The 27,850-nt window shown below is 39.2% G+C and overlaps 1 protein-coding gene across 2 annotated transcripts; it reads right to left on the bottom strand.

Annotated features, from left to right (window-relative positions):
* Positions 1-176: 176 nt before the first annotated feature.
* FGL1 (fibrinogen like 1) lies at positions 177-27,850 on the bottom strand. 2 transcript variants are annotated; one of them, XM_073902358.1, is made up of 8 exons: positions 27,723-27,850; positions 17,267-17,346; positions 14,755-14,980; positions 8,812-8,971; positions 8,463-8,560; positions 4,517-4,605; positions 3,914-4,101; positions 177-603 (listed from the first exon to the last, which is right to left on the bottom strand). In XM_073902358.1, exons 2-8 carry the CDS (start codon positions 17,327-17,329, stop codon positions 444-446), a joined length of 984 nt encoding a protein of 327 aa, XP_073758459.1. In that variant the 5' UTR covers positions 17,330-17,346; positions 27,723-27,850; the 3' UTR covers positions 177-443. The 2 variants fall into 2 exon arrangements, with proteins under 2 accessions (XP_073758459.1, XP_025741949.1); XM_025886164.2 differs by having other exon boundaries at positions 14,755-14,935; positions 27,723-27,847.

Genomic DNA, 27,850 nt, shown 5'->3' with positions numbered 1-27,850 from the left:
AAGACCCTAAATTGTGTTTATGAGTTCCAGCTCCGTAGTCAGAGATCTAAGTTCAAATCCTAACTCATATTTGTTGTCTATGCAGTTGCTTTGGCAATCTGTTATTTACCGGATTTTTTCATGTGTGTTTTCAACTGCATGTGTACTTAATTTAACACGTATTTACCCAAGACATGTTATATATTCTGTGCTTTTTATTTTTTGTTCAACATAAGCGCTTCTCATAACGTTCTGCACATAGGAATTCAATAATCTATATTTATTTGAAGAATACACATATTTGCTGCACTGACAGTGCATTGCGTAATCAAGGTAAGTAGGAATGAAAAGTAGTACACATAACAATTACCATCATCTATAAGCCCGTGTATGTGCAGAGGTGCTATTTTTCAAATCACGTTAAACCTAGATGAATTACAGCAAGAAAGCCCACCAGGGAAAATTTAAATAATATTTGGAATAAAATCATTTGGCCTAATTTTCATAACCACAGATTGCAGCGAATACCACCATCCATGCCAGGTATGCCAGACAATCCCATTGTCCGTTTTAGCCACGTAGGGGCCGCGGTAGTATAAGCCATTCAGGTTTGCGGAGTGACACCTAGTGGGAAGAAAAATAAACACAAAACAGTCAGACTAGAAAAATCGCCTTCCTATAAAACCCTTTTTTATTGGCTCGCAGATGATAAAAACAAAAAACATTTTGACTATGAATCCTGCCATTTTTCAGACAAGAGAATATTGATTAATTTACCCAGTCTCAGGATACAACCCAGGTCACCTGTAGTGTCCTGTAAAAAAAGCATTTCTGCTCTTAATCGCTTTTACACAGAAAAAGGAAAAACAAGCAAACAAAAACATGACCTCGTCGCCGTGGGCCTTTGCAAGCAGGGTCAACAAAACCAGGTGTGGCAACGTGCCCTCTTGCCATCTTCCCTGGATCATTTGCTCGTATGTGTTCATCCATCTGCTGCCAAGACTTAGCTTTTGCACTGCAAACTCCCTTCCTCCCCTTTTTAAAAATTGCCAGCATGTTCATTATTTTAACCTCAAGGGTAGGAAAACAAAACCTAAACCGCCATTTAAAGTTTTCCCAGCTATTAACCAATAATCGTTTGTCCGAGTTGCCGAGTTATTTTTTTTAACACATATCATTCCAATCTAGATAAGTTGGTTAGCTTATCATAAATTTTAAAATGTCCCACTTCCTCCTTTAAAATCCATAAATTTTGCCCCTGATGTGGATAACTAAGCTTATGTGATAATTTACTGTGTATGTTAAGAATGAGTTGCTACAGATTTCTTTTTTTTTTAAAGGTTTTATTTATTTATTAGAGAGAGAGCATGAGAGGGGGGAGGGTCAGAGGGAGAAGCAGACTCCCTGCCGAGCAGGGAGCCCGATGTGGGACTCGATTCCGGGACTCCAGGATCATGACCTGAGCCGAAGGCAGTCGCTTAACCAACTGAGCCACCCAGGTGCCCCGAGTTGCTACAGATTTCTTGATTGAAATGAACAGATGGCAGATAATAGGATATAAGAAGAACATTCACAAGGGATAGTTCTGAAAAATCTATGGAAAGTACCCAGATTATTGAATCAAAAAAGCATAAAATTTATCCATAGATGCTGAGTTTTGGCGTGGATCACTTAACCAGCTTAGTGATTTGCTCTTGCTCACCATCCCGACAGTTTCCTAATTTAACTGTACGTAACTGAAACAATGTAGGCTAACTCAACAAGTATCAAAAACCTGCTGTGGTTTTAAAACTGCATGGAAAGTAATGTTAGAAAAAAAACACTCCCCACTGAGCCTCTGGAATATATATTTTGGCCCTATCTCTGATTTCTTAGAGGCATCTACTACATACACAATTTTTATCGGGTCTGTGATTTGAATCCCATTAAGAAAACTGCATGGTCAGCATAAAAAAATCTTAGCTATTCTGAGACCAATTCTCCAGCACCTTTCAGTTTCAGAAACAGCCTGAACTTGTAACTAGATGGGGAGGGAGATGGCTGGGATTCTGTCGGTGAAGAAGTAGCTGTGAGCATTTGCATGAGAAAAGCAGAGAAGACAGCCGCACTCAGCGACTGGTTTGCTACGTGGAGAAAGAACGTCTTACAGGTGAGGGATAATTGAAGTGCCAACATTTCGTGTTAGAGCTTTAGGATGAAAAAAAATAGTGTAAGGAGGAAGAGGGTGATAGGTTTAAACAAGAGGAACAGGAGGCATGGTAGAAATAGCACCAAGCTTCTGGAACAATTGACTTTTTCTCCAGCGTTACTGATTTTCCACCTGTCCAGACTTATCATCTCCTTTGGCTTCAAGCATAATGAAGGGTTCTTTGGCAGCCCCAGCTACTGAATTGCCTTTCTCTGTCATCTCTGAACCGCTATATCTAAAGTCAAGTAAATCATTTATTTGCCCATGTTAATATGTTGCTGATTGTCCTTTAGACTCAGTAGCAACCAGTCAGCAAGGTAGGTTCATGGTAATGTTAACTGATAATGATTGTTATTTCTACACCTGATCTCAGCCAAAACACCGAGAAGCGATGTTATTTCTATATATGGCCTTCTGTTCAAAATCAAACATTAAGGGATCCTGAAACTTAGTGAATTACGGATAAGTTTTACATAATGCTGATAATTTTTACATAATGCTAACTTAGAAGGACAGGAGGAGGAAGAGAAAGTGATGAAGATGGCCTCTTTTTACAACCACTTAGTTTCAACTTGACACACCACACTACCTACAACTAGCTGTCTCCATAAAATCTACAGCTCTAAAATCAGCACATCACAATAGCTGATGTTCCTAGGGAGAACTCTCATGCTTTTAGGGAAAATTAACATATGCCTTGTCTACCTCCATTTAATAAGATAGAGGATTGCAAAATACCTTGAAAGTACTTACATCACAAAAATAAAGTTAAAATTTGGATTGTGGAACTTAATGGATAATCTTCAATAATATGGAAAATCAGACACTCCAGAAACACTCACTTACTAAAGATTCCCTAATGGAAAATCTAAATGTCCAGACATTTTGAGGTGGTCCTTGTTTTCTAAAGAGAAAAGCCATTCAAAACCTGTGCACTGCCGAGCAGTTGGAGCACATCTGCTTTGCAGACATAGCAGACCCATCAGGTTATTTTTAAGGAAGACTGTATGAAGTTTCCATTCTTGCCTAAACTTTGTAATTACAACAAAGGGAGCTATCTGGAAACCATCTTGGGTGGAGAACAGTTAAATGAGTCAAGACTATCTGGCCCGGAGAAGAGAAAATATTGAGGAATACAATAAATATCTTCTCACCCATTGCCTGCAGGGTTTTGTTGAAAGGGAATTACAGTCGCTCTATTAACTACTGAGAAAAAAATCTGGCGAGATATAAGAAGGCAGATTTCAAGACAATAAAAGGAAAAACTGAGTACAATTGAAAAAATGGAATGAGCTAGCTGATAAAGTAACACGGAAGTATTCAGCCAGAGGGTGGAATTAGGTGTCACGAATATTGTAGAGGAAATTTCAAATTTCATATGATAGGAGAAGGCAAAGACCAAACTGGTTATTAGAATGCTGAAAATAGTTCTCCTATATAAATGCTCTTTATAGCTTCACGTCAATTTGTGGCCAACTGTTTATGATAACTCACCCATAATTCAGTTTGCAAGCAGTCTTTGCATAAGTAATAATTTGATTTATTTCTATAACACCTTTCAAGCTTTATTAATGCACACAATGAACAAATCCTCAAAAATACTTCATCCCTGAAGAATTCTAATAAGGATGATTACTTAATAATACCAGTACTACAAAGAAGACAACATTACCTCACATGTTATAATTAATGCCCACCACTGAGATATCATCAACACCATCACAACTATGTTTATAAAATGCAAACCTGTTAAACCACCAGCCAGACTGATCTTCTTCTGCACAGTTTCCTTCATAGTTGTCATTATCTCTGTCCCGTGTGCTGAATTTCATTCTTTGGTGACTACCCCACCATTGCACCTCAGGATGAAGATTCCCTGCAAGGGAGTCTCCAGCTGTTCCAGAATATTCTCCGATATTTAGCTCATAGGAATTCTAAAGGAAAAGAGGCAACTTCCACTATCATTTGTCACTCTAATGTGTTTAGTGTTAATGATTAATGGCAATGTTAATAATATGTTTAATAAACAAAAGAACAGGTCCTACTGTCTGTCTTTATTTCCACTGAATTTAGGGTTTATATTTTACACATTAATTCATGATGTTACTATTTTTTTTAAAGATTTTATTTATTTATTTATTTGAGAGACAGAATGAGAGAGAGAGAGAGAGAGCATGAGAGGGGGGGAGGGTCAGAGGGAGAAGCAGACTCCCCGCTGAGCAGGGAGCCCGATGCGGGACTCGATCCTGGGACTCCAGGATTATGACCTGAGCCGAAGGCAGTCGCTTAACCAACTGAGCCACCCAGGTGCCCTAATTCATGATGTTACTTATTTGAAAATTTGAGTACCTTTTCATCTCCAACTTTGAAAAGTTTATATTGTGCATAACGGCTATTTTTTTCAAAATCTGCAAGGTCGATTTTTAAAGTATAGTCTCCTGAAAAAAAAAAAACAAGCAAGAATTATAGGATATTCCTGATGTGTGAGATGACGTTGATTTATTGGTTTAAAAACAACTCATGATTCTATTTTACTTAAACCATTTCCTTCTGCCATGAGTCAGTTTTCAAAGAATAAACAGTGACTCCATTGTATTTACAACATGAACATTTTATTGTGTATTTTACTTGAAAATAGCTAGAGACACAATGTTGAAGGTGGAAATTTTCTACAGATCTATCATAGGTAAAAGCTAGTGCAATTTACTTGACAAAGAACAACAGAAAATAAGTCATTATTTAGTTAATAGATTAAGAAATCTAACAATGAGGGGCGCCTGGGTCGCTCAGTGGGTTAAGCATCTGACTCTTGATTTCAGCTCAGGTCATGATCTCGGGGTCATGAGATCAAGTCCTGCGTTGGGATCCACACTGGGTATGGAGCCTGCCTGGGATTTTCTCTCTCCCTCTCCCTTGTCCCTCCCCCTGCTCACACACATGCTCTGTCTCAATCTCTCTCTCTAGGAAAAAAAAAATCTAACAATGAAACAATAAATAGAAGTTTTAAGAAGTTTAAACATTTATCTTCTTTTTCTTACTTGCAGTAAGAATGTTGATTTTTTTTAAAGATTTTATTTATTTATTTGACATAGAGAGAGAGGGAACACAAGCAGGGGCAGAGGGAGAGGGAGAAGCAGGCTTCCCGCGGAGCAGGGAGCCTGATGCGGGACTCGATCCCAGGACCCTGGGACCATGACCTGAGCCGAAGGCAGCCGCCTAACCAGCTGAGCCACCCAGGCGCCCCAAGAATGTTGGTCTTAAAAAGTAAATAATAATTGAACTAGTTGGTATCCTCAAGTGATCTTCTTTTCTCCATTGTCCCATCACTTGTGAATCACAAAGACTATTCTTTTTTGAAAAACAGAACTATTATCAGGAACCAGAAAGTTATAAATCAAACTGTTAGATAATGTATGTTCTATCCTCCTACTTTGATAAATAAAACTTCACAATGACATATAAGACCGGGTTTGAATTTAGTATCTTAGTCTCCTTGGGGTTCCAAGCCGGAACATGGAGGCCCAGGGAGAGAGACCCTCTGGACCCCATCACACAGCTCTCACGTATGGTCTGCCTCCTCTTTTCCTATCCCTATCTCTAGCTCCGTCATGCACAGAAAGGGGCCTTGTCCGCATTTGTGCACATTCCAGGCTGTACATCCAAGCTCTGTTTATACCCACGCTAAAAGCTGTTGCTTTGCCTCCCCTCAGGCCTAGGGGTGTGCACACCAGCGGCACAATCTTCTTACGGGGGACAGATGAAAAGAGGCATAAGAGGCATGAACAGGTCCTGGAAGCAAGCTCAGGGCTCTTTGGACAGGGAATGCTGGATTGGTCCTTACTGAGTGGGGAGGAGTATGGGCTTCCGCTGGCTTTGGCGCTCTAGCCCCACAACCTCTTCCTCCCAAGGAGCTCTCTACTGTGGGATTCTGGGAGAGACCCCTCTAATCTTATCGAAAGGCAATAAAGTTTATTTGAGCCAAGATTGTGAAGTGGATGAGAACAGTAAGGTAGGCTATGTTAACTCTCCTAAAAAATACTTTACATTGTCAAAGAGATATGAAGTCAGACTCAATGTTTCAGGTAACCATCTTCATATCTTTATGGTCAATAAGTAAATAAAAATGCAATTACAGACCATTTCTAAAGTAACGTTATTGCAAAATTTCCAGTCAAAAATTGTGTAATGGGGACAAGGCTATTTTCAGAGGAAATTCACTAGCCTTAAGCTCTCACAATTACAGAATTGCAAGGGCATGGGTTTTCCTTGGGATGATGTGATATGTGGTTGTGAAGCCTGGAACTGACAAATACACTTTAGCTGTCATGACAGTAGGAGCCTGAACACCAATTAAAACATGAAGGGGAAGGAGATGTGTTGGCAACGTGCATCTGCGTAAATAAACATTTAATAATAATCTGACAAATAATTTTGAACTTTGTGTATTTAGAAGGAGCCAAGGGTTACTTCTTAGAGTTTTCATAGTTTGAATAAGAAACCAGATAAATATTTATGTGCAAAAAAAGCAGGTGTGATAAGTGTTATATATCTATCATAAAACACTCTCAAGTAGGAAAATAAATACATTGAAGGAAGGGAAATCTTATGTAAATTTAGAGAGCATTGATCACAAGAAGGACGAGCAAAGAAAGTATCAGGCTTAAAGGATTATCTATCCTCTCTAGCTATTATTCTGGTGTCTCAAAGATCCCTATAGTTATAATCCAACTTATGAATTATGAATATAGAAACACCAATCACTTTCCTTAACTTGGATGAAAGAAGCAAAACCTTGCTTTTATGTTTAATGCATTGCCAGTGGGATATAGCATGCCTTCCTGAGCGATACAATTGCCTTTTATAAAACATTCTGAATCAGATCTGAGTGGGATTGTCTGCATTCTCAGACTTACATTTGAGGCAAGGAAGGCAATGAGCTGGAATAAATGAACATGGGAAAGAGAAGCTTAGAAAATTCATCAAACTAATGATATTTTAGACAATTATTGAACCCTAGTAGAAGATACCCAGGCAGTACATAAGACACAGGGGAAATTGTACAGATGGCTTCAATCTGAAATGTGTCAATAAAATGGCTCAGTGGATGGATAGATACGTGGTTAAAATAATAAAAACAGTAAAATGTTAGTCTGGAATCTAGGGGTAGGTTGACTCTTCTTTTAGTTTCGCTGTATCTTTGAAATTTCTCAAAATAAAAGCTGAGGGGGATGGAGACAGGGACATTTATTATGGTATTTGATTGCAAAAACAACCCCAATGCCCCAGTTGTTTGTCTCAACTTTTGCAATACGACTTTGTAACTCCTTCCATTAAGTCCATTTCTCTCCCCTTGAAATGTGCTGGTCCAGTGACTTTTTTTTACCAGGAGAAGGCAGTGAAAATGACTATGTGCCAGTTCTAAGACTAGGTCTCAAGCAACTTTCGTACTTGCCCTGTCTTTTTTGGAACTCTGCCTGAGCTACAAGAACAAGTCCAGGCTGGCTACCTGGAAGACGAGAGACCGTATAGAGCAGAGCCCAGTCGTTCCATCTGAGGCCAACCTACAGCAGCCAGCCTCCCGCAAACCAGGAATTTGGTCACAGAGCCATGAGCAAGCCCAGCCGAGATCAGCAGCCCTGGTGAGCAAAACTGCCCCCACGCACAGCTTGTACATTTGTGAGCGATAATAAATGGTTCTGACTTTAAACCAGTAAATCTTGAAGTGGTTTGTTACATACTATTATCGTGGCAACAGATGGCTGACCCAGTATAGATATTTCGAGGAACTCGAGGCATTAAAAAAAGAAGGATGATGACATTCCATTTCCTTTCCGGAAATAGAAAATAAATATATGAGAAATCTCCCACCCCCAGGGAAGATCTAGTTTCTTTGCCTCTGGTCCTAGTTTTAAGTGGCCACATTGAATAAAGGGGATTATTGCCCCAAAGGGATCCTTGGCATCTGCACAACACAGCAGTTACTGAATTGGTTCCACTGCCTATGGTTTAGTGAAAAACATTTCATTTTATTTTATTTATTTATTTTTTGAAGACTTTATTTATTTATTCATGAGAGACAGAGGGAAAGAGAGAGAGAGAAGCAGAGGGAGAAGCAGCCTCCCAAGGAGCAGGGAGCCCGATGCGGGACTCGATCCCAGGACCCTGGGATCATGACCTGAGCCGAAGGCAGACGCTTAACCGACTGAGCCACCCAGGCGCCCTAGTGAAAAACATTTTAGTGTGTTTTTTTTTTTTAATTGTACTTCAAGTGAATTTGATAACAGGCAAACCTTACCTTGTATGGTCAGTAAGTGGAGATTTTTATTACCCAGCCAATATTCACCATTTTCCTGAACAAAATTTCCAAAGCCATTTTCATAGTCATTCCAGCCTCTATAAAATACAAAGTGAAAGCTGATTTTAGCAAAACCCAAAAGGACCTCTGTAGTAACCAAGGTGCCCACCCCTCCCAACTACCACCCCCACCCCCAACATTTTCTCAATTAGTAAATGCACTTTCAGTAGTCTTACTTAGAGAGTGAAATTCTAATTATAGACCTCAGGATATAATAAAAAAAGGCTTAACTTGTTATGAATCTCACACATGCTACTCCAAATAAATCCTTATGTCATAATTAGCACACCTGTTAAAGTTCTCACTGCCATCAGATCGTCTCTGAATTACAGTCCATCCTCCACCATCAGACATGTCACAGTAAACGGAGAATATTGCTGGGCTCTGGAGAGGTTTGATTTTGTAAAATCCACTGCGCTTATGCCCATCATTAAAAATCTCTGAACAGTCTGTTTGCAAAACAAGGTAATGTAACATTTGTTATATGTCTTCTGTCTCCCCCCCAACCCCTCACCCCACATGAGAGCCTCTGGATAAGATTACTCAAAGCTAGTGGAGACCGATAAACCCATGGTGCAGATAATCAGCTTTTTTAAATTGCACCTTGGACATCTTCCAGTAGATATTAGGAAAGTCTTGTTTCCTTTCCTAGTATTTAATTATCATCTGACTCCTTGAAATGATGAAAATAAAAGAGGTATTTGGTTTCTCATTTCTCATCTCTATGGAAAACAGTTTAAAAATCACATATGTTCAGTTAATTACAGTATATTTAATTGGAATTTATAACCTGATCTGACAGAATAGTAGAACTTATCTCTCCTAGGAAGCTAAAATGAAAGTAGAAATATAACCTCGAACAAATAATTTAATATGGGTTATCTTGACTTAGAGTATTATAAATCATTCTGAACATCTGGAGATTAATTCAAAATAGTAATCTTCTTGTTAGATTCTTATAACCTCCCAGTCTCAACAGATTTTTTTACTGGCCCACTGAAATTTCTAACAGTCCATGCATTCTTAGATGTTTTTGTTAAAAACTGCAAGCTTCTGCTATTCTTTTTATTTCTATGTTCTTCTTTGCCATGATATTTCTTTAACTATTGGGGCAAACATAGGCACCAATTTGTCACCAAAAAGTAATATCTATTTCTTAAATTATTTGAGGGTAGGATAAATTAATAGCCACTGGGTCTCATCTAGGCTGATACGTACACACTTAGAGAATATGGCAAGTATGGACTTCACTCTTGTTTTGAGGCCTAGGAAGCCGTTTAAAGGTTGGTTGAAGTAGTGGCCACAAGAAAGAGATGATCTGAAGAATACCTAGTTACAGACTTTTGAGTAAAAATCCTATAACTTAACATTATAGCTAACTTTCATTCTTAAAAAGAAATCCTTTTTTGGCAATTAAATAAGAAAAAAAGCATTACCGAAAATCAGTTCAGTGTTGTTCAAAAGCTTACATTTTGTGGTCAAGTAAGTTGTACAACACTTTTCATTAAAGTAAGCAGATTTTTAACCTTGTTAAGGAAGGAGTGCTTTGCTTCCATATAATCTCCTACCAAAGAACTGAATAGTAAAAACTCCAAAGATTCAGACTATTTTCCAAGCAAATATGGAAATGATTAGCTATAACATTTTCCTCTGGAAAACTTTGTGAATATAGCATTTGCAGCCAACATTTTCTATTTGTTTCTATTTTATGCCAACTGCAAGTTTGTGTTTTTAAAAATTTTTTCCTTCTTCCCAGAGGAAAAAACCAAACACAACTTAAATTCAGAGGAAAGCTTTCAACTTAAAAAAAAAAAAAAGCAAAATACACCCAACAAGTAAAAACAAACAAACGAAAAAAACATCAAAAAGCACTAGTAGCAAAATTGTTCATAAAAAATAAGTTAGAAATAAGAAGCCTGCCTTGGGCAAATGTAACTTATACTATGACAGCAGGAAGTTCAAGCAATGTAGGGTGTAAAACATTAACTAGGTATTTATAATGTTTTCAAAATGTTTCAACCCACTCAAGTCTCTGGAGAATAGGCAGGCAAGGGCAAGGTTAGAAAGCTCTGTGCTCATGGGAGTTTAAAAAACAAAAAGGGATTTTTGGATACTTATATAATACTAGAGTGAGGCCAAGATTTCCAGCCCTCTGACAAATACTGCACTAAACTGGATGAGGTGAATACTTTCTCTGATCATGGAGAAAGCAAGCCATGTTGGAAGGCTGAATGTTTAAGCTTCACAAAGTGACATGACAGCCTGCCAAATGGACTTCCCTCTTGTCCCAGAATGGTGGCTGAGCTCAAGGCTGAGAACCAAAGTCATTCTAAGCTCAAAGAAAGGCCAGCAGGAGCTCAGCGGCCACTCAGGGGCATGCTGGGAAATGCAAGAGCTCGCCCAGCTATAGTCATTCTCTGCCCCCAGGCAACATTAAGAAGGAAACTTAAAAGAAGAAAGGATGTTGGTCCCTTGGAGAGGGCAGGATTCTTGAGGGGTAGGGTGAATAGTTTTTGGTTTTCTTTTTTTTAAGTTTTCCCCTGTGAAAACAAGGGGGAGAGTATATAATAATGTGGATAGATGGCTGACATTCACTGAGTGCTTCTTTTGTCCTAAATGCTATTGTAATCATGTTACATGTGTTAACTCTTACAACAAAGAAACATTCTTATCATTCCCATTTTACAGATGAGGAATATGAGGGCCATAAAGGTTAAGTCACTTGCCCAAAGGCTACAGCTAGCAAGATGGGCAGTGGGAATTTGAAACCAGGCTTCAATGCTTCTACTGTATATGAAGAATATGACACAGATCTGTTAACTTCTGGGTTTTTATTTTTTAATGTTCTATCCAAAACAAGAGAATGTCTATCATCTATCCTATTATATGTGCTATAATGTTATAAGACAGACACATACACACACTATAATGGTTCGTCTAGACCCTGTCCACATGACTCTGCCATCCAACTCCTGCTCATACAGTCAGTCCTCCTCTGACCTTGGTATTTCCATTTCCTAGGAACTGGTTTCTGCCTTATTCCTTGGTGACTTCTTGTTTCCTGGGGTCCCCACCCAGCACTCCTGCCATAGGGATTGGAGTTTTAGCTCCTAACCCCCATTCTTCCCATGACTGGTTGCACAGTGCTTGTAACAGACACCCAGTCACCTGCCTCCTGACATGACTGGACACGTGAATCTGTGTTCACAACCTGCTCAGATCGTATCTGAATAGATAACCCTGGGTTTTGAGCTTACTCTGGAATTTGGAATAATGATACTTCTCTTACCTCCACAAGTTCCTTGACCTTGAGATTAGCTGTGTACCCCTTTTGGAATCACAGAAGGTGCCAGCAGGGTTGGCTTCTTCTGAACCCTCTGTCCTTTGGCTTACAGAGAGCTACCTTCTTGCTGTATCCTCATATGGTCTTTCCTCTGGTACCAGTGTCCCTGGTGTCTCTTCTGATAAGGATACTCAGATTGGTGGGGCCCATCCTAATGGCCTTATTTTAACTTAATCTCTTCTGTTAAGGCTCTATGTCCAAATGGTCATATTCATAGACATTAGAGGTTAGAGCTTCAACATATGAATGGGGAGGGTATGACTCAGCCCGAAAGACAAAGTCATCTATCAAATGGTCATTTGGCCATTCTGGTTACCCCCTTCTCTGAATCAACCCTCTTATCAGCAATGATTGGCCTAATGAACTTACTGAGATCCTACTTTGACATCTGTACCTTAAGTTTTCCACAGTCTCAGGATAGGTAGCTAAAGCCTGCTACGTGGATAACTGACCACATGATAATTAGGCCCCAAATGTCATCGAATGAAAAGGGTATTGAATTGCCACAATACCCTCCCTCCTACCTGAAAAGAAGCAAAGCCTTCTACTAGGTGACCTCAGCCTGTGAGAAGAAATTTGGGGAGAAGCCTGACCTGATTCTGGTCTTGAACAATCTCATCCACATCCATCAGCAAAAGCACAAACCCTTTTCAGTCCTGTAGGGGTTCTCATGTAATTGCAGCCTAAATTCTCATTTAATCGGAGTGGAACCTAGGCACTATATGTAGACAGTTTCCCAGGGGTCACTGCCTTTCTGCACATTTTGTAAGCAGAGTTCATGTTCTGGACTAATTTTTTCAGGGATGTTTGTATAGTAAACAGCCTTGGAAGATGACAGGTTAGTTTCTGTCCACTTTCATAACGATAATGTCTCTTGCAAAGGAGAAAAAACTGGGCCAATTTGCTTGTAACCCATAATAAATAAAAGATTGATGTTTCCTAAGCTCAGCGTTCCTCAGCTGTGACACAGCCCACTGCCTGCACATTCTCCACCTGGATTACTCCATTTTGCTCCTTTAGTACTTGCAAGCAAGGGGTATCGGTACAAACATGAAGACTCCTGACCCGGGAGTCTTCTTCTGACGGCATCCGTGAAACGGTGGCAGGCTAACTTGTTAGGCTGCAAAGAGAGTAAAACCTCAGACCCTTCATGGCGCTTTTATTGGCTTCGGCATTTTACAAGGTCACCAGGTGATTCCAGCGGCTAGCCCCGGCTCAGAATCACAGTCTTCAAGGAATTTCTACTGATTTTGCTTTTTGTTCGATTGCTTTCCTGAGCCTTCTTTCACTGTCTTGCCTAATCATCACTGTGGTTCTCTCCTTAGGTTCTAGTTCCTGGTTCTTTGCCCCCAAGATTGCCTCAGATGGTGCCTTTGTTTCCCAAGCCTATTTGTGCCAGAGCTGGCTTTGGTTCCGCTTTGTTCCATGCCGCAGAGCCATGGGCCACCCTCACGCTACCTCCAATCCCTCTACCACAGGCCTCCTTCCAATCCCTAAACAGGGGAGGGGCAGTTGGACTCCAAGAATCAAGGGTAAGGGATCACATAGTCAGACAACAGCGTGTCAGGAGCCCCTAGACAATAGTCTGACCAGAAAGAGATTAGGTTCTCGGTAAAGAAAGAAGGAAGCATTTTGTTGCAGCCTAGTTTCTAAAATTCTCACAATCCTTATATCCTACACTGATGAGTATATTTAGAAACACAAAATAAAGATGTCTCTATTCTATCAGCCTGGAATCTCTTCAGCCTTTACAGTTTTTCAGTTACAGTCAGATCTATTTTGCAACTTATATTTGCTTATCTAGCGCTTCCTGTCTCTATGTACTCCCTTGCTTTCATTCATAAATGTGAGGCTCTATTATATTCCAGGTACTCAAATAGGCAAGAGGGAAGAAAGAATGATGAAACATCATCCCAGACCTTTCAAAGTGCCTGGTTAATTGATCAGGACAGATGCATAGACAAAGAAATTATAATACATCATGGGAGACGCTAGAGCAGACATAGGAACACAGTGCTCTAGATGGCATCCTCATTTCTGACAACTGTGGTTTGTTTTCTTTAAAAGATGCCTGGAGGAAGGCGAGTGAATAGTTTTCTATAAGGAATAATGCTATGTGCAGTGATAAGCGCAATGTGTTGACAGTCGAAGATCATTTAGTTTCCGGGTGGAAACACTGACCCAATCAAAAGGAAAATTACCAAACCATAAAATATACATGTAAACACAACTCTTGTATTTCCCTAAATAATTGTGATCCTTTTTTTTCTAAAGGTTTTATTTATTTATTCGTGAGAGACAGAGGGAGAGAGAGAGAGAGAAAGAGAGAGAGAGAAGCAGGCTCCCAAGAAGCAGGGAGCCCGACGTGGGGCTCGATCCCAGGACCCTGGGATCATGACCTGAGCCGAAGGCAGATGCTTAACGACTGAGCCACCCAGGCGCCCTGTGATCCTTTTTCTTTTCCTGTCCTTTTATTCTATTACCTTATTTACTACCTTAAAGCACATAAGGGTTTCAGAGGGGAAAACTGTATAAATGTAACAAGAAATGACATACAAATAAAAACAAAACTCAACTGTAACATTTCACAAGTATCATCTGTTATTTACACACCAGTATGTAAACAAGCTATTGTCTTTGATCTCTCATTAAACTATAGAAGCTCTGAGATATTTAGCATTGGTATTAAATATCCCCTGCAGAGATTAGAGAGAGAAAAGGATAAAATGTGGTAGAAGACATTTAAATTTGGTATAATGTTTCATGTTGCTTGTTATTGGAATAGGAAAACTCTTTAGCAAAATCCGAAGTACCAAATATTGAGCACTCCCATTGCACATGGGTGTATATTATAAGTTCCTAAAGCCCATAAGAAAAATAGGTTCTGACCTGCATATTGCCTCTTGCCTCCAAGGTCAATGACATTATTCTCCTCTCCTTTATCAAGGAACTGGATTTCCTTCTCATGCAAAAGCTGTGTGATCTTGACCTGTAGCTGCTTGACCCGCGTCTCAAGCAAGTGCACCTGGGCTCTGAGCCGAGCCTGCTCCTGGAGACAGTTCTCAAGAGCCTGCAAAGTGATGTGCATCTCATTCTCACTGGGAAACAAAAGCTCCTGACAAGTTGGACAAATTAATGATTCAATTTTGTCCCTGCCCCGCATCGGGCTCCCTGCTTGGCGGGAAGCCTGCTTCTCCCTCTCCCACTCCCCCTGCTTGTGTTCCCTCTCTCGCTGTGTCTCTCTCTGCCAAATAAATAAAATCTTTAAAAAAAAAATCTGTCCCCAACTCCCATTTCCGAATATTATTCTAACCAGAAAGTGGTTTGAAAACTCTGGTACTATTTGTTGTTTGAAGAGTAAGTAATTATGGCTACGGTGAAGTGCTTGAACTAAAAAATTATATATTAATATAAAATAATCTGAATGACTAAGCTAAGAGCCTTAAAGTCGTCTCATTCGATCTTCATAATGACTCCAGGAGGGAGGAATTGTCTCAACTCTAGTGAGGCAACTTGCTCAGGGATTTTCCAGCAAGTAGGAGGAGTCAGGATTCAAATCCAGTTAGAGATCCCTACTCCCAGTCTCTTCGTGATACCACCAAATGCTTTCCTGACAGTAAAGTTTTAATGGCATCATTGCACATTGTTAGTGTGTCAATCCCTAAAATAAACAAGGCTTTGGAATGACCTTCTGGTATTAATGTCTTAAAAATCTAATGGAATACTTATAATCTGATGACATGTGTTCACCTTTATAAGGGATGCAGGTTTAGACTCTCATATCCCTGAATATCTCACCCACTTACCTGTGCAAATTCTAGTGAAGTCACTTTAACTTTTTGCTTATTGTTTTCTTTTTCCCTCAATTACTTCAGAAAGGGATGGGAGGAGGCTGAGTTTTCTAGTTAGGTCATTTATCTTCTCTAAAAGGGCAAAAAACCCAAGAATATTGGATGCAAGAGAATCTGTCAGCTCCTTTCTAAGCTGGCGTCTGATAACCTTTCAAAGAGAAAGGAAACATGGTAGGGAATCAACTGGGAAGATGAGCTGCAGGGTTGGGGCTTCTGGAAGAGGTATTGAGACTAGAAGCTTCAATAAAGGCTTTGAGTACTAGTTACTGGAAGTAGAGTTGGGGAAAAAAAGGACAAAAGACTCATTTTTGCCATTTTTCCACTTTTACCTTGACATCTGTATTTGCAAATTACGTCATGATCTCCCATGATAAGTGTAAATGTTCACTTCTGAGAAATTCTGAATTTTCATGAGTGATTGCTTTACACTACTACTTTATACACATCATTTCCTAAAACAGCCATCAGACAGATTTCTCAATTTACAATTGCCTTTCGGTTCCTATCTTTATGTACTGCCTTATATTCATTCCATAAATAGGAGGACCTGCTACATTCCAGGCCCTCTGCTAGGTGGTCAGAACAGCACAGATAGACACCCTATTTGGGACAAAGAGCTACACTCCCTTCCTATGAAGACCTGTACTGTGAACACAGAAATTCAGCCACCAAACTGGAAGTCCCATAGCAAGAGAATGGGGAAGTGGTGGTCCAGGTCTTCTCCTATTTCCAAGACCGAGTCACTGAGTCTCCCCTGGCTATTGCTCGAGGACCATTTCTTATTTGCTCTTGGTGCTCTCTCCTCGACACTCCTTGGTTTTTCTACTCTGAATTATTTGCTTAGCTCTCTGATTCCCACCAGTCTGAAAAATGAACAGCAAGAACATTTCATGGTGTCTGGAATCCTGTGCTCCTTTCTAATAGGTGGAAATTGGTTGTGATAGTGTTAAATATAGTTAAATATAGTGTTAAATATAGTTAAATATAAATTGCAGCGTGCGATTTAAAAATAGCTGAAAGTACAGGGCAAGTATCTTCAATCATTATGAGACCACATGCACAGTTTTAGTGAGCTTATTTAAAATTTAGGAGTTTCCACTGTCCCAGAACTTTGAATAAATGAGTACTTTCTCCCTTTTATTTATTTATGAATGGAGGAAGGCATGAGTTCATTGTAATTACTTTCAAATTATTTGTTCAGTTTACACTAACAGTGTTCAATACTGGAAAACTCAATATTGGGAAAGCCCCTAGGTCAATTTTAATTACCATGGATAGTTTTAAGTTTCTAACATTATTTAACTACCCAAATAGCCCCCAGTAAATTCGAAAAGATTTTACTTATTTATTGTGAAGACTAGTTTTTACTTTGAGAAGGAAAAATTGCATCACTTGTAAGTGCCTATTATATGGCAGGTGCTTCCACAAACCTTTTTCATATTTTTCCCTTAGTTATTTTTTTCAGCAACAAATTACTAAAGGTTTTCTGCAAAATAAAAGAAAATTCAGGTCAAAGCAGGTATTATAAATACATAAATAAATGAGCTTACCCAGCTTTCCCTGCACATTACCAGAATGGTGGTGACAAGTATGAAACTGAACATCTTTGCCATTTTTCCCACTGAAACAACTACAAGAACAAAAGAAATTTCATAAACTTCTTTACTGTGAATTTTTCACGAGATGAGTGTTGAGTTCAGGTTCAACGTGATCCAGGATGTTGGATGCAGCTCCATCTCTAGTCTGAAGGTCTTCAAGGAAATTCTCCTGGATTTTCCCATGCTTCCCTCACACAGAATGATGCTCTCTGTTACCTTAAGTAGGATTGAACCTGTTCAATTGCAGAAATAAAGGAACTCTGCCTCTCCTTGAGTGTCCTAATGGTAATGTGCTGCTTGTGCAGACAAAGCAAAGGCTCTGTAAAAACAAAGACCTGGCTCCATGTTTTGGCTGAGCCACTTCCCAGTTGTGTGCCCTCAGGCAACCTACTAAAATGCTCCTGATTTGTAAATGGAAATCATAATTTCTACTTGACAGGACTGTGGCAATTTTGACCTAATGCTTTTAGATACCCTGTCATAGGATAAGTGCCTAAAGAACAATAACTCATTTTGTATATGGAAGACTGCTTTTATTTTTAAAAGAAGAAAGAAAAAAATGACAACTATAGGATGTGATATGCATTGTTTTTCTTGATGTCTTAATGGATAGGCAAGCTACCAAGGTGATATAAATCTTTAAGCTCTGTTTAAAGTCGTAGAGGAAAACTCACTTTCCCACTTCTTAAGATTATTTTTATTTTTTTATTATTATTTTTAAAGATTTTATTTATTTATTCATGAAAGACAGAGAGAGAGAGAGAGAGGCAGAGGGAGAAGCAGGCCTCCTGCAGAGCAGGGAGCCCGATGCGGGACTCGATCCCAGGACCCTGGGATCATGACCTGAGCGGAAGGCAGACGCTTAACCATCTGAGCCACTCAGGCGCCCTTAAGATTGTTTTTAAAATCACTCCTGAGGGGCGCCTGGGTGGCTCAGTCGGTTAAGAGTCTGACTCTTGATTTCAGCTCAGGTCACGATCTCAGGGTCGTGAGATCAGGCCCCATGTTTGGGTTCTGCGCTGAGTGTGGAGCCTGCTGGAGAGTCTCTCTTTCCCTCCCCTCCCCTCAACGCTCCCCCCTACCCTCCTGCCCTGCTTGTGCACATGCTCTCTTTCTCTCAAAATAAAATAAAATGAAATCACTCTTGAAGTAATGAGTCTTGATGAAAAATTTTTTTCATCCTCAGATAACTTCTGTGTGCTGCCAGAGATGATTTTTCATAAATTTTAGAAGCTAAGAGGCCTAGAAGAGCAGACTATTTGCATAATCTTCAAACAAATTTTATACCTATGGTTTCCAGAAAAGAACTGGAATCAACTGAATTATTTGTTAGCCTATTTTTATTCTCATAGAACCTGTGACCACTAGGTCTTTTCAGGTATCTCTTTCTCAATTTTTATAAATGTTTTTTTTAAAGATTTTATTTACTTATTTGAGAGAGAGAGAGAGAATGAGAGATAGAGAGCACGAGAGGGAAGAGGGTCAGAGGGAGAAGCAGACTCCCCGCCGAGCAGGGAGCCCGATGTGGGACTCGATCCCGGGACTCCAGGATCATGACCTGAGCCGAAGGCAGTCGCTTAACCAACTGAGCCACCCAGGGGCCCAGGTACATGGAATTTTTAAAACATTGTTGATTCCAATGTTCAGCAAAGTTTGGGAAGCAATGATTTAAGGACTTAATATACAAAAATTTTTAAGTCTATTATAACAAAGTAGTTAGTTCTCAGTCCTTCTGAGGCCAACAAAAACAGTTACAGAATGGGAAAGACACTTAAATTCAGTGACAAATACCGTACATGGCCACCTTGGGAAGTACTGTGAAATAGAATGTGAGTTTTTAGAGTATGTGAAATTTATGCATTACAGAGAGTAATAAAGAGTCTGCTACATATAACTATATAATTTTACTTGACTGACTTTTATTTGTTTACTACGAGTCTAGAACTGTGCTGTGTATTTTATAAGCATCTACTTTAATTCTCAAATAACTAAGGCAAGTACTATTATCCTCATCCTACAAATGAATAGATCAGAGAGGTTAAGTCATTTCCCTAAGATCACACAGCTGGTTTATGGAAGACCCAGCAATTGAGCTGAGGGCTTTCCACCTTGACAGCCCATGCCCTTAACCTGAACTCCACACGGCCTGCCTCGTGATCCACATATGACTGAAACACACAGGGAAACAGGCTGCACGGACAAATGGGGGCCCTCCTGCTTGGCCTTCTCCTGTAAACATCGGCCTCACTCATGAACATGGCTGTGACTCATTTGTTCCTGAGTCATGCACTTCTCCAAAGGAACATCAGGTGAATCTGTCAGGAGAGGAGACAGCTGCATTGAAGCAGAGGCAAACCGAGGGAACGGCCACGTTAGCAAGCCTTTACTGATTATCAGCTATCTGCTCAGCACTGTGCTACACGCTGTGGAAGAATCAACATGGCGGCCTCGGCGAGGCAGCGTTTCAAGCAAGAAATGAAAATAACTATGAAAATGGAAATTAAGGACAATATAAATTAAGTAGACGTGAAACCATATGTAATTACATATAAAAACTGAACTTTCCCAGACCACCCCTCAAGACAAAATTAATTACTTCCTCCACTGTGACCCCCCCCCCATACTATATTTACAGACCAAAATAGCAGTTATCCACTCAATAAACATTGTTTGGATGCCTGCTCTGTTCCAGGCACTGGGCCAAGCAATAGAATTATCAAGTGGTCAGTTTTTTGCATGTCTTTCTCTAACTGCTTAGAATAAGATTTTTGAAGGCAAAGGTCCCACCTTGCTAATTGTTGTATCCCCAGCATCTATCTAATTTGTTACAGCGATGCCGATAAAAGGTTAGTTGTATCTGAAGAAAATTTTCCCCGGGGAAGGAAAATTCTTTCTCAGAGGGGAAAATGTCCTTTCCTTGCCATAAAACTAGTCTGTTTGCAGTGGTAATACTTCCTCCTTCCTTCTCTATGTTTATCCTGGTCAAGGGGAAAACAATGGGCTAAGTGTATTTTTGAAAGTAAGCATTAGGAAGGGGGTCGAGGCTTTTGTTTGGATTGAACACGTGCATTTATTTTCTCTTTCTCACAAAACCCCACTAGAAAAGGAGTAAAGAAAAATGGAGAAGACATGAATTGACAAGGTCAAAGAGAAAGGGAGGGGAGAACACACCTGGCATGCAATGTCAACATATTTGTAGAATGTAAAAGAAGCATGTTGGGGAGCTGGCAGAGCTGCTAAAACTGGGGAACCAGCAGCAGCAAAGGGGACCATCACAAGAAGCAGACTAAGTTGCCCTGCAATGCCCCGGCTGGGTGCAGGGCTGAAGGCATCAGCTGGCTTCAAAGGCAGGGTTGGAGGCAATGGGCTGACACTCAGATTCTCACCGAAACCTTGAGCAGCCCATGAATACTGTTTCTCTCACCCCATCAGACAACAAGGCTTACTTTCCACTAAGGTTGAACCAAAGAGGCTCTGGGTAGCATGACCACAGGCACAAGGGAGGTCAGGGGAGAGTACTTTGTTCTACAGTTGAAACACACACCCACCTACACACACACACACACACACACACACACATCCCACTAGGATACTTCTGTCCTGGCAGCCAGGCAGCCCTCTCTCTACTCCTCCCACCACTTTCCAGGCCAGAGAGCATGGGATTCCTCTCTGGAGGAATGAATAGGCTCGCAGAAAAGATCATCAGAGGCTTACATTGGGTGATTCTCCAACAGAAACGCCTTGTTCTTGCCTGATCCTTCTCCAAAGAAGCCCACCAGTTGGCAAGCCTCATTCGTGCACACAAGAGAGGTATAGGCTTAAATTTTGCGCGTTTCTTTCAAAGGAGTTGTCTCTGAAGGGAGGTATATATTAAGTTTCTTTCTGTATCTGCATTTACCTAACAGTCTAAAGAGAAACACTTAAAGCGGTGTCTGGGTGGCTCAGTCAGTTAAGCATCCAACTCTTGATTTCGGCTCAGGTCATGATCTCAGGGTCATGAGATCAAGCCCTGCATCCAGCTCTGCACCGAGTGTGGAGCCTGCTTAAGATTCTGTCTCTCTCGGGTGGCTCAGATGGTTAAGCGTCTGCCTTCGGCTCAGGTCATGATCCCAGGGTCCTGGGATCGAGTCCTGCATCGGGCTCCCTGCTAGGTGGGGAGCCTGCTTCTGCCTCTCTCTCTGCCTCTAATGGAGAAATAAATTAAACATTAAAAAAAAAAGATTCTGTCTCCCTCTACCCTCTCCACTCCCTGCCCCCTGTTCATTTTCTCTCTCAAATTAAAAAAAGACAGAGACGGAGAGAAACAATAGCAATCAATTTACCATGAAGATGTATAATTTACCTGTTATAACTTAATCCTTTCATCTAACATTGTAAACAAAATAACCAAAATGTAGAAAAAGAAGTGGAGTGCTGTGTAAATCACACAGCTAAATGGGCAAAGAAGTCAGACAAAATACAAGAACACATTAAATAACTCATTGCAGAAAAGCTCTCCTAAGCACTTGGAGATCTAGTTTCTTCAGTGAGTCATCCTTTCATACATTCATGTGATATCATTTATAGCAACTTAGTTTAGGAAAATGGATATTTTACTCTGTGATCTTAGTAACCATTTAAAATTCAAACATGGGGTGCCTGCTTAATGCCAGGTGCTATGTACACTAGATGCTTTTATATATAGCTTATATTAAATATATTGAATTACATTTAAAATATTAGCTTATATTGGGGTGCCTGGATAGCTCAGCTGGTTAAGTGTTCGACTCTTGATTTCGGGTCAGGTCATGGTCTCAGGGTGGTGATATTGAGCCCCATATGGCACCGCACTGGGTGTCAAGTCTGCTTAAGATTCTCTCCCTAATAATTCATCGGAAACAAGACTGATCTTTCCTAAGAAAAGCTGAGATGGTGAGTGGTGCTCTCTCAAGGTCATCAAAAAGGAAAAGCTCTCTTTGCAAGACTTGAGCTTGTCTTTGTTGTTTATAAAATATATGTAGTATTTCTGTACTTGAATCATAAATACTTCAAGGGCAGTGTTTTCTGCTACATTGCCCATCTTCTGAGTTACCTTTTTGCAAAATAGAAGAGGCAACTGTCCCTAGACTTTAACACTACTGCTAATTCTCTCAGTTAACATATTTTTCAGTACTATATAAAATTGTGATAAAATTATGATTTAATTATATTCAGTTAGCCAACATATAGTACATCATAATAAAAATAAATTAAAAAAATTAATAAAGATAAGTGGAGAAAATGGCTGTGTGCAACCTGGAAGAGGGTTCTCACCAAAACCCAACCATACTGGCATACTTATCTTGACTTCCCACCCCACAACGGTCAGAAATAAATTTCTATTGTTTCTTTAAAAAAAATTATGATTTAAAAAATTCTAATTTGAGGGCGCCTGGGTGGCTCAGTTGGTTAAGCGACTGCCTTCGGCTCAGGTCATGATCCTGGAGTCCCGGGATCGAGTCCCACATCGGGCTCCCTGCTCAGCAGGGAGTCTGCTTCTCCCTCTGACCCTCCCCCATCTCATGTGCTCTCTCTCTCTCGTTCTCGCTCTCTCAAATAAATAAATAAAATCTTTAAAAAAAAAAAATTCTAATTTGAGGGTTGCCCGGCTGGCTCATTCAGAAGAGTATGTGACTCTTGACTTCGGGGTCATGAGTTCGAGCCCCACATTGGGTGTAGAGATTACTTATATAAATAAATATTTGTTTAAAATTCTCATTTTAAAAAGAAAAATAAAACTCCACACTGTAAAAAACAGATATAATTGAAAATAGGGATAGGAACAGTTATTTGTACACCAATGTTTATAGCGGCATTATTACCAACAGACAAAAAGTGTGTGAACAACAATCCAAATGTCCATCCACAGATGAATGGATCATCAGAATGAGATATATACACACAATGAAATATTAACCTTGAAGACCTTATGCCAAGTGAAACAAGCCAGACACAAAAGGACAAATGTTGTATGTTTCCCCTCATACAAAGTACCTAGAGTAATCAAATGCCTAGAGATGTAGTATGTGTATTAATTTGAGGTATATGAAATTGCCATTTTGGTAGGTCAAAACCATTCAAACATATGCCGTTTCTTACAGTTCAACCTAATATATTAAGAAAGGAACAGCTAGTTATTAAGGAAATCAAAAAATATATTCAAATATAATGAAATATTTTATATATATATTTTTTAAGATTTTATTTATTTATTTGACAGAGAGAGACACAGCGAGAGAGGGAACACAAGCAGGGGCAGTGGGAGGGGGAGAAGCAGGCTTCCTGCTGAGCAGGGAGCCCAATGTGGGGCTAGATCCCAGGACCCTGCGATCATGACCTGAGCTGAAGGCAGATGCTTAATGACTGAGCCACCCAGGCGCCCCTATATATGTTTATGTTACATAAGTGCCATGAAATGAAGGACTTGATCCTTTTTATTTCTGCTATATCATTGTGCTTGGTAGATAGTTAGGTACTGTATCCGTTTCATACAGCTGTTGTTATAAATTACCACACCGGGGGCGGCTTAAAGCAACAGAAGTTGATCCTGTCACATTTCTGGGGGATAGGAGTGTGAAATTAAGGAATCACTATAACTATGCTTTCTCTATAAGCCTCTAGAAAGAATTCTTCCTTGCCTTTTCTAGCATCTGGTGGCTGCCAGCCATCACTGGCATCCCTTGGCGTGCGTCTGCAACACTCTACTCTCAGCTTGCACGTTCACATGGCTGTCTTCCCTCTGCGTGTCCCTGTGCCTAATTTCCCTCTTCATACAAGGACACCAACCCATTGGATTGGGGCTCATCCTAATTCAATATGACCTTATTTTAACTTGATTCCATCTACAAAGACCCTATTTCCAAATAAGGTTACATTTACAGGTAATGGGAGTTAGCATTGAATGTATCACTTTATGGGGCACAATTCAACTTGGTTCAGGTACTCAACAAAATATTTGGTGAATTGATGAGAAGAAAATTTATGAATCGAAGTTAGAATTTTAGAACTTCCCAGCATCTGTTACAATTTTACAGTTGTATATTAGAGATAAAATTCTTTTTTTTTTTAAGATTTTATTTATTTGAGAGAGAGAGAGAGAGCAACAGAGAGAGCACAAGCAAGGGGAGGGGTAGCAGGAGAGGAAAAAGCAGACTCCCCGGTGAGCAGGGAGCCTGACGTGGGACATGATCCCTGGGACCCTGGGATCATGACCGGAGCTGAAGGCAGATGCTTGACCAACTGAGCCACCCAGGCGCCCAACACCAAATTCTTTTTGTCTGTTGAATTTATTAGATTGTCCCTATCAGATTCCCTTCATCATCTCCCCTCCTTCAGCAATGACTGAGAATATTTAATAAACTATGGCTTTTGTAAAGTTTGTATTGATTTGCAAATATGACATGTGGTGTGTGCTAGCTTATATTGGTTTTAAAGAGATATTTTAATTTATAAAATCCCAAGAGAAAATAAATAATGAAAAACTTAAAACCTAACATTTAAAATTAAGCTATCTTAATGGGCTACAACTATTATCATACCTATCTCATAATAAATTATAAGTTTGACTCATACTTTTCAGTTGGTAATAAATATATTTCCCAAGCAGAATTACAATAGCTCTGCTGCTACTTTTTAAAAATCTCATTTGTACCTTTATGGTTATTTGTCATTTAACTTTTAAATTTGTCATAGAGTTCAAGTCATACAAAGTAAAAATTACCCCTCCACATGATGGAAATTTCTTAACATGTAATTAATGGCAGAGTCATAAACGTGAAGTTTTTTAATGTTACAGGAAATAAGAAGCAAGAATATTTGTTTTATTAAAAGCAAGCAAAAGAAAATGGAGATAGAAAATTAAAAATGTTTTTTAAAAACACATAAAGAGATTTTGGAAGTAGGAAGCATTATCCCGTGAGTCTAGTACACATGGTCAAACTATAATAAAAGGAAGTGAGATCATCCAAACATCATCAACACTTCAGGAAACAAGGCTCAGAGAGGGGAAAATTATTTAGCTAAAGGAATAAAATAAACTTTCACTAAGTATATTCACATTAATCTGGGAGATGAGTATAACAGTATGATATAGTACCATTTATTTGTGACTCTGATTCAAATTGTTCTTCTGACTGAAAAAAAACCAATATATTTTGCTGGATTATTGATTGGGATTTTTCCCTTTTTGTTCCAGTAGTAAAAATAACATCTCATTTTTCTTATGTGATAGTAACCAGATCTTCATGGTTTTAATCCACTTCCAGCTATCAGATGAAATATTTGGGAGTCAAGAATTCAAAGTCATGAAATTTTTGTGCCTTCTCGACTTTGCTTTTATGCTGTCTGTTGAAATTAGTATATTTTCTTTGGTTCATCAATTTCCCTTCTGTATTTGTGGGGTCAAGTACTTTATTTCAGAAATGAATAAACTAGCTTAAAACGTTAAGGAGCTGTAAAACAAATTATGGTCTTACATCTATGTCTGATTCTGGCTCTTGTCTAAGAGACAGCGTATGTTGAAAGAGCTCTAGGAGGGCGCCTGGGTGGCTCAGTTGGTTAAGCGACTGCCTTCGGCTCAGGTCATGATCCTGGAGTCCCGGAATCGAGTCCCGCATCAGGCTCCCTGCTCGGCAGGGAGTCTGCTTCTCCCTCTGACCCTCTTCCCTCTCGTGCTCTCTCTCATTCTCTCTCTCTCAAATAAATAAATAAAATCTTTAAAAAAAAAAAAAGAAAGAGCTCTGGGACATGCTGGGAGATTATATAACACGTATACATAGTGCTTTACATGAGACTTGGTAGAAAATAAAGGGCCAATGAAATGTTTTGGCAGGCTCTGTCTCCTGGTGTCCTGAAATTTCCATCTCATTGCCATTAAAATAATCAAATCTGATCTTTCCCAGAGAAAGGAGGGAGCCTCTAGTCTGGCAGCTCCTTCAATAACAAGGCATTTCAAAATGTCATTATAAATATATATTTTAAAGTCATTATATTAATTTGATAATCTTCAGAATAATTCCTGAGAATATCTCAAGTCACCTAAAATTCCTCAGTGACCAATTGTAATTCCTTTTTTTTTTTTTAAGATTTATTCATGTATTCGAGAGGTTGGGGGAGAGAGTGCACACACAAGGAGGAGTGCGGGGGAGGAACAGAGGAAGAGGGAGAGGGAAAGAGAAAATCTTAAGCAGACTCCATGCTGAGCCGAGAGCCTGGCACAGGCCTCCATCCCAGGACTCTGAGATCATGACCTGAGCTGAAATCATGGCTTAAACCCCACAGGCAACCACCCACCCACTGCAACTGTAATTCTAAGCATCTTCTATAATGTCGAAGAAATGTTTAGGTATTGGGCTTTTCAAATGCTTTGAAAGTCTGGTCTCTATTATTCATCATAGTAAACCATTATTATTTTGCAAATCTGGCTTATGATAAAGTGGTATCAGATTATTTAATTCTTACCATACAGTTGTATTTCTTTTATAATGTTTTTGCTTTAGGCTGTTTCAAAGCTTTCAATTTTTGTAAAACTAAAATAGTTTTCAAATGGCTATACTTGGGTGTACTGTATTACTTGATATAAATTATTCTAAGTCTCTTAAGTCCAATTTCTTCCCCACTAAAAAGTTTTTTAAGTTAGTTGATAGAGAATTAAACTTAAAGGCAAAAATATTAAGTTTTAAACTGAAAAGTTGTACAGATGGTATATAACTTTTTGAAAAACAATTACAAAACAAAAATACATGTTAATGTAAAAATTTTTAAAAATGGTGTTTTAAGCAAGCTATCATGAAAGAATACAATATAAAAGAAATAAGAAGAAAGAGCTATTGAAAGAAGCACGTTTAGTAAGTTAGCATTCACGAATGGACTACACCATTAATGTAAGACAGTTACTTAAAAATATACCCATAAACACAGACTTAGAGACTCCTTTTAGGCATTTTCTTCCAAATTTTTTATGATTTTTCTGAAAATGGAATATAACAATATCTTTGTTATTTATCTTAAGCGTTTACACTCAGTGAAAGCCTGAAAAAGCTAAATAAATTTGATTCCTAAAAGATAGAAATAAAGAAAAGCATTTCTGAAGATTTTACTTCTGAAATGGAAATTTTTTAACATTGTCCATTTTATTTTCTATCTTGTATATTAAAAGTGCAAATCCTATTATTTACATCAAATTCCCATCCAATTCATTCAAAATGTGCTAGGAGTGGAAAGGAGATATAATTCTAAGTTTATTTTCTACGTTGCAGAGGTGGTCTTCTCTCTAGTTAACCTGACTTCTCCTAAGAGTTCATGGTTGTTTCCTGAGTTATGCTTAATATCATACCTATGATATCTATTAGCATTATTACAATTATGTCAAAAGTACAGAGATGTTAAATACCTTGCCTGAAGTCAAAAATGAGTCAGAGACACAGCTCAGACTAGGTCCTGCCACTCTGCCTCTCAGGATCCTCTAACTGCATCCAGAATTTGTAATTGCTTCTCTTATTTGATTAGAAAGAGGGACAA

Source organism: Callorhinus ursinus, unplaced genomic scaffold (genome assembly GCF_003265705.2).
Source record: "Callorhinus ursinus isolate GAN/ISIS: 27379988/994484 unplaced genomic scaffold, GSC_fseal_2.0 scaffold17, whole genome shotgun sequence".
NCBI classification, from domain to species: domain Eukaryota; kingdom Metazoa; phylum Chordata; class Mammalia; order Carnivora; family Otariidae; genus Callorhinus; species Callorhinus ursinus.
This window is presented reverse-complemented; position numbering and strand designations above follow the sequence as displayed.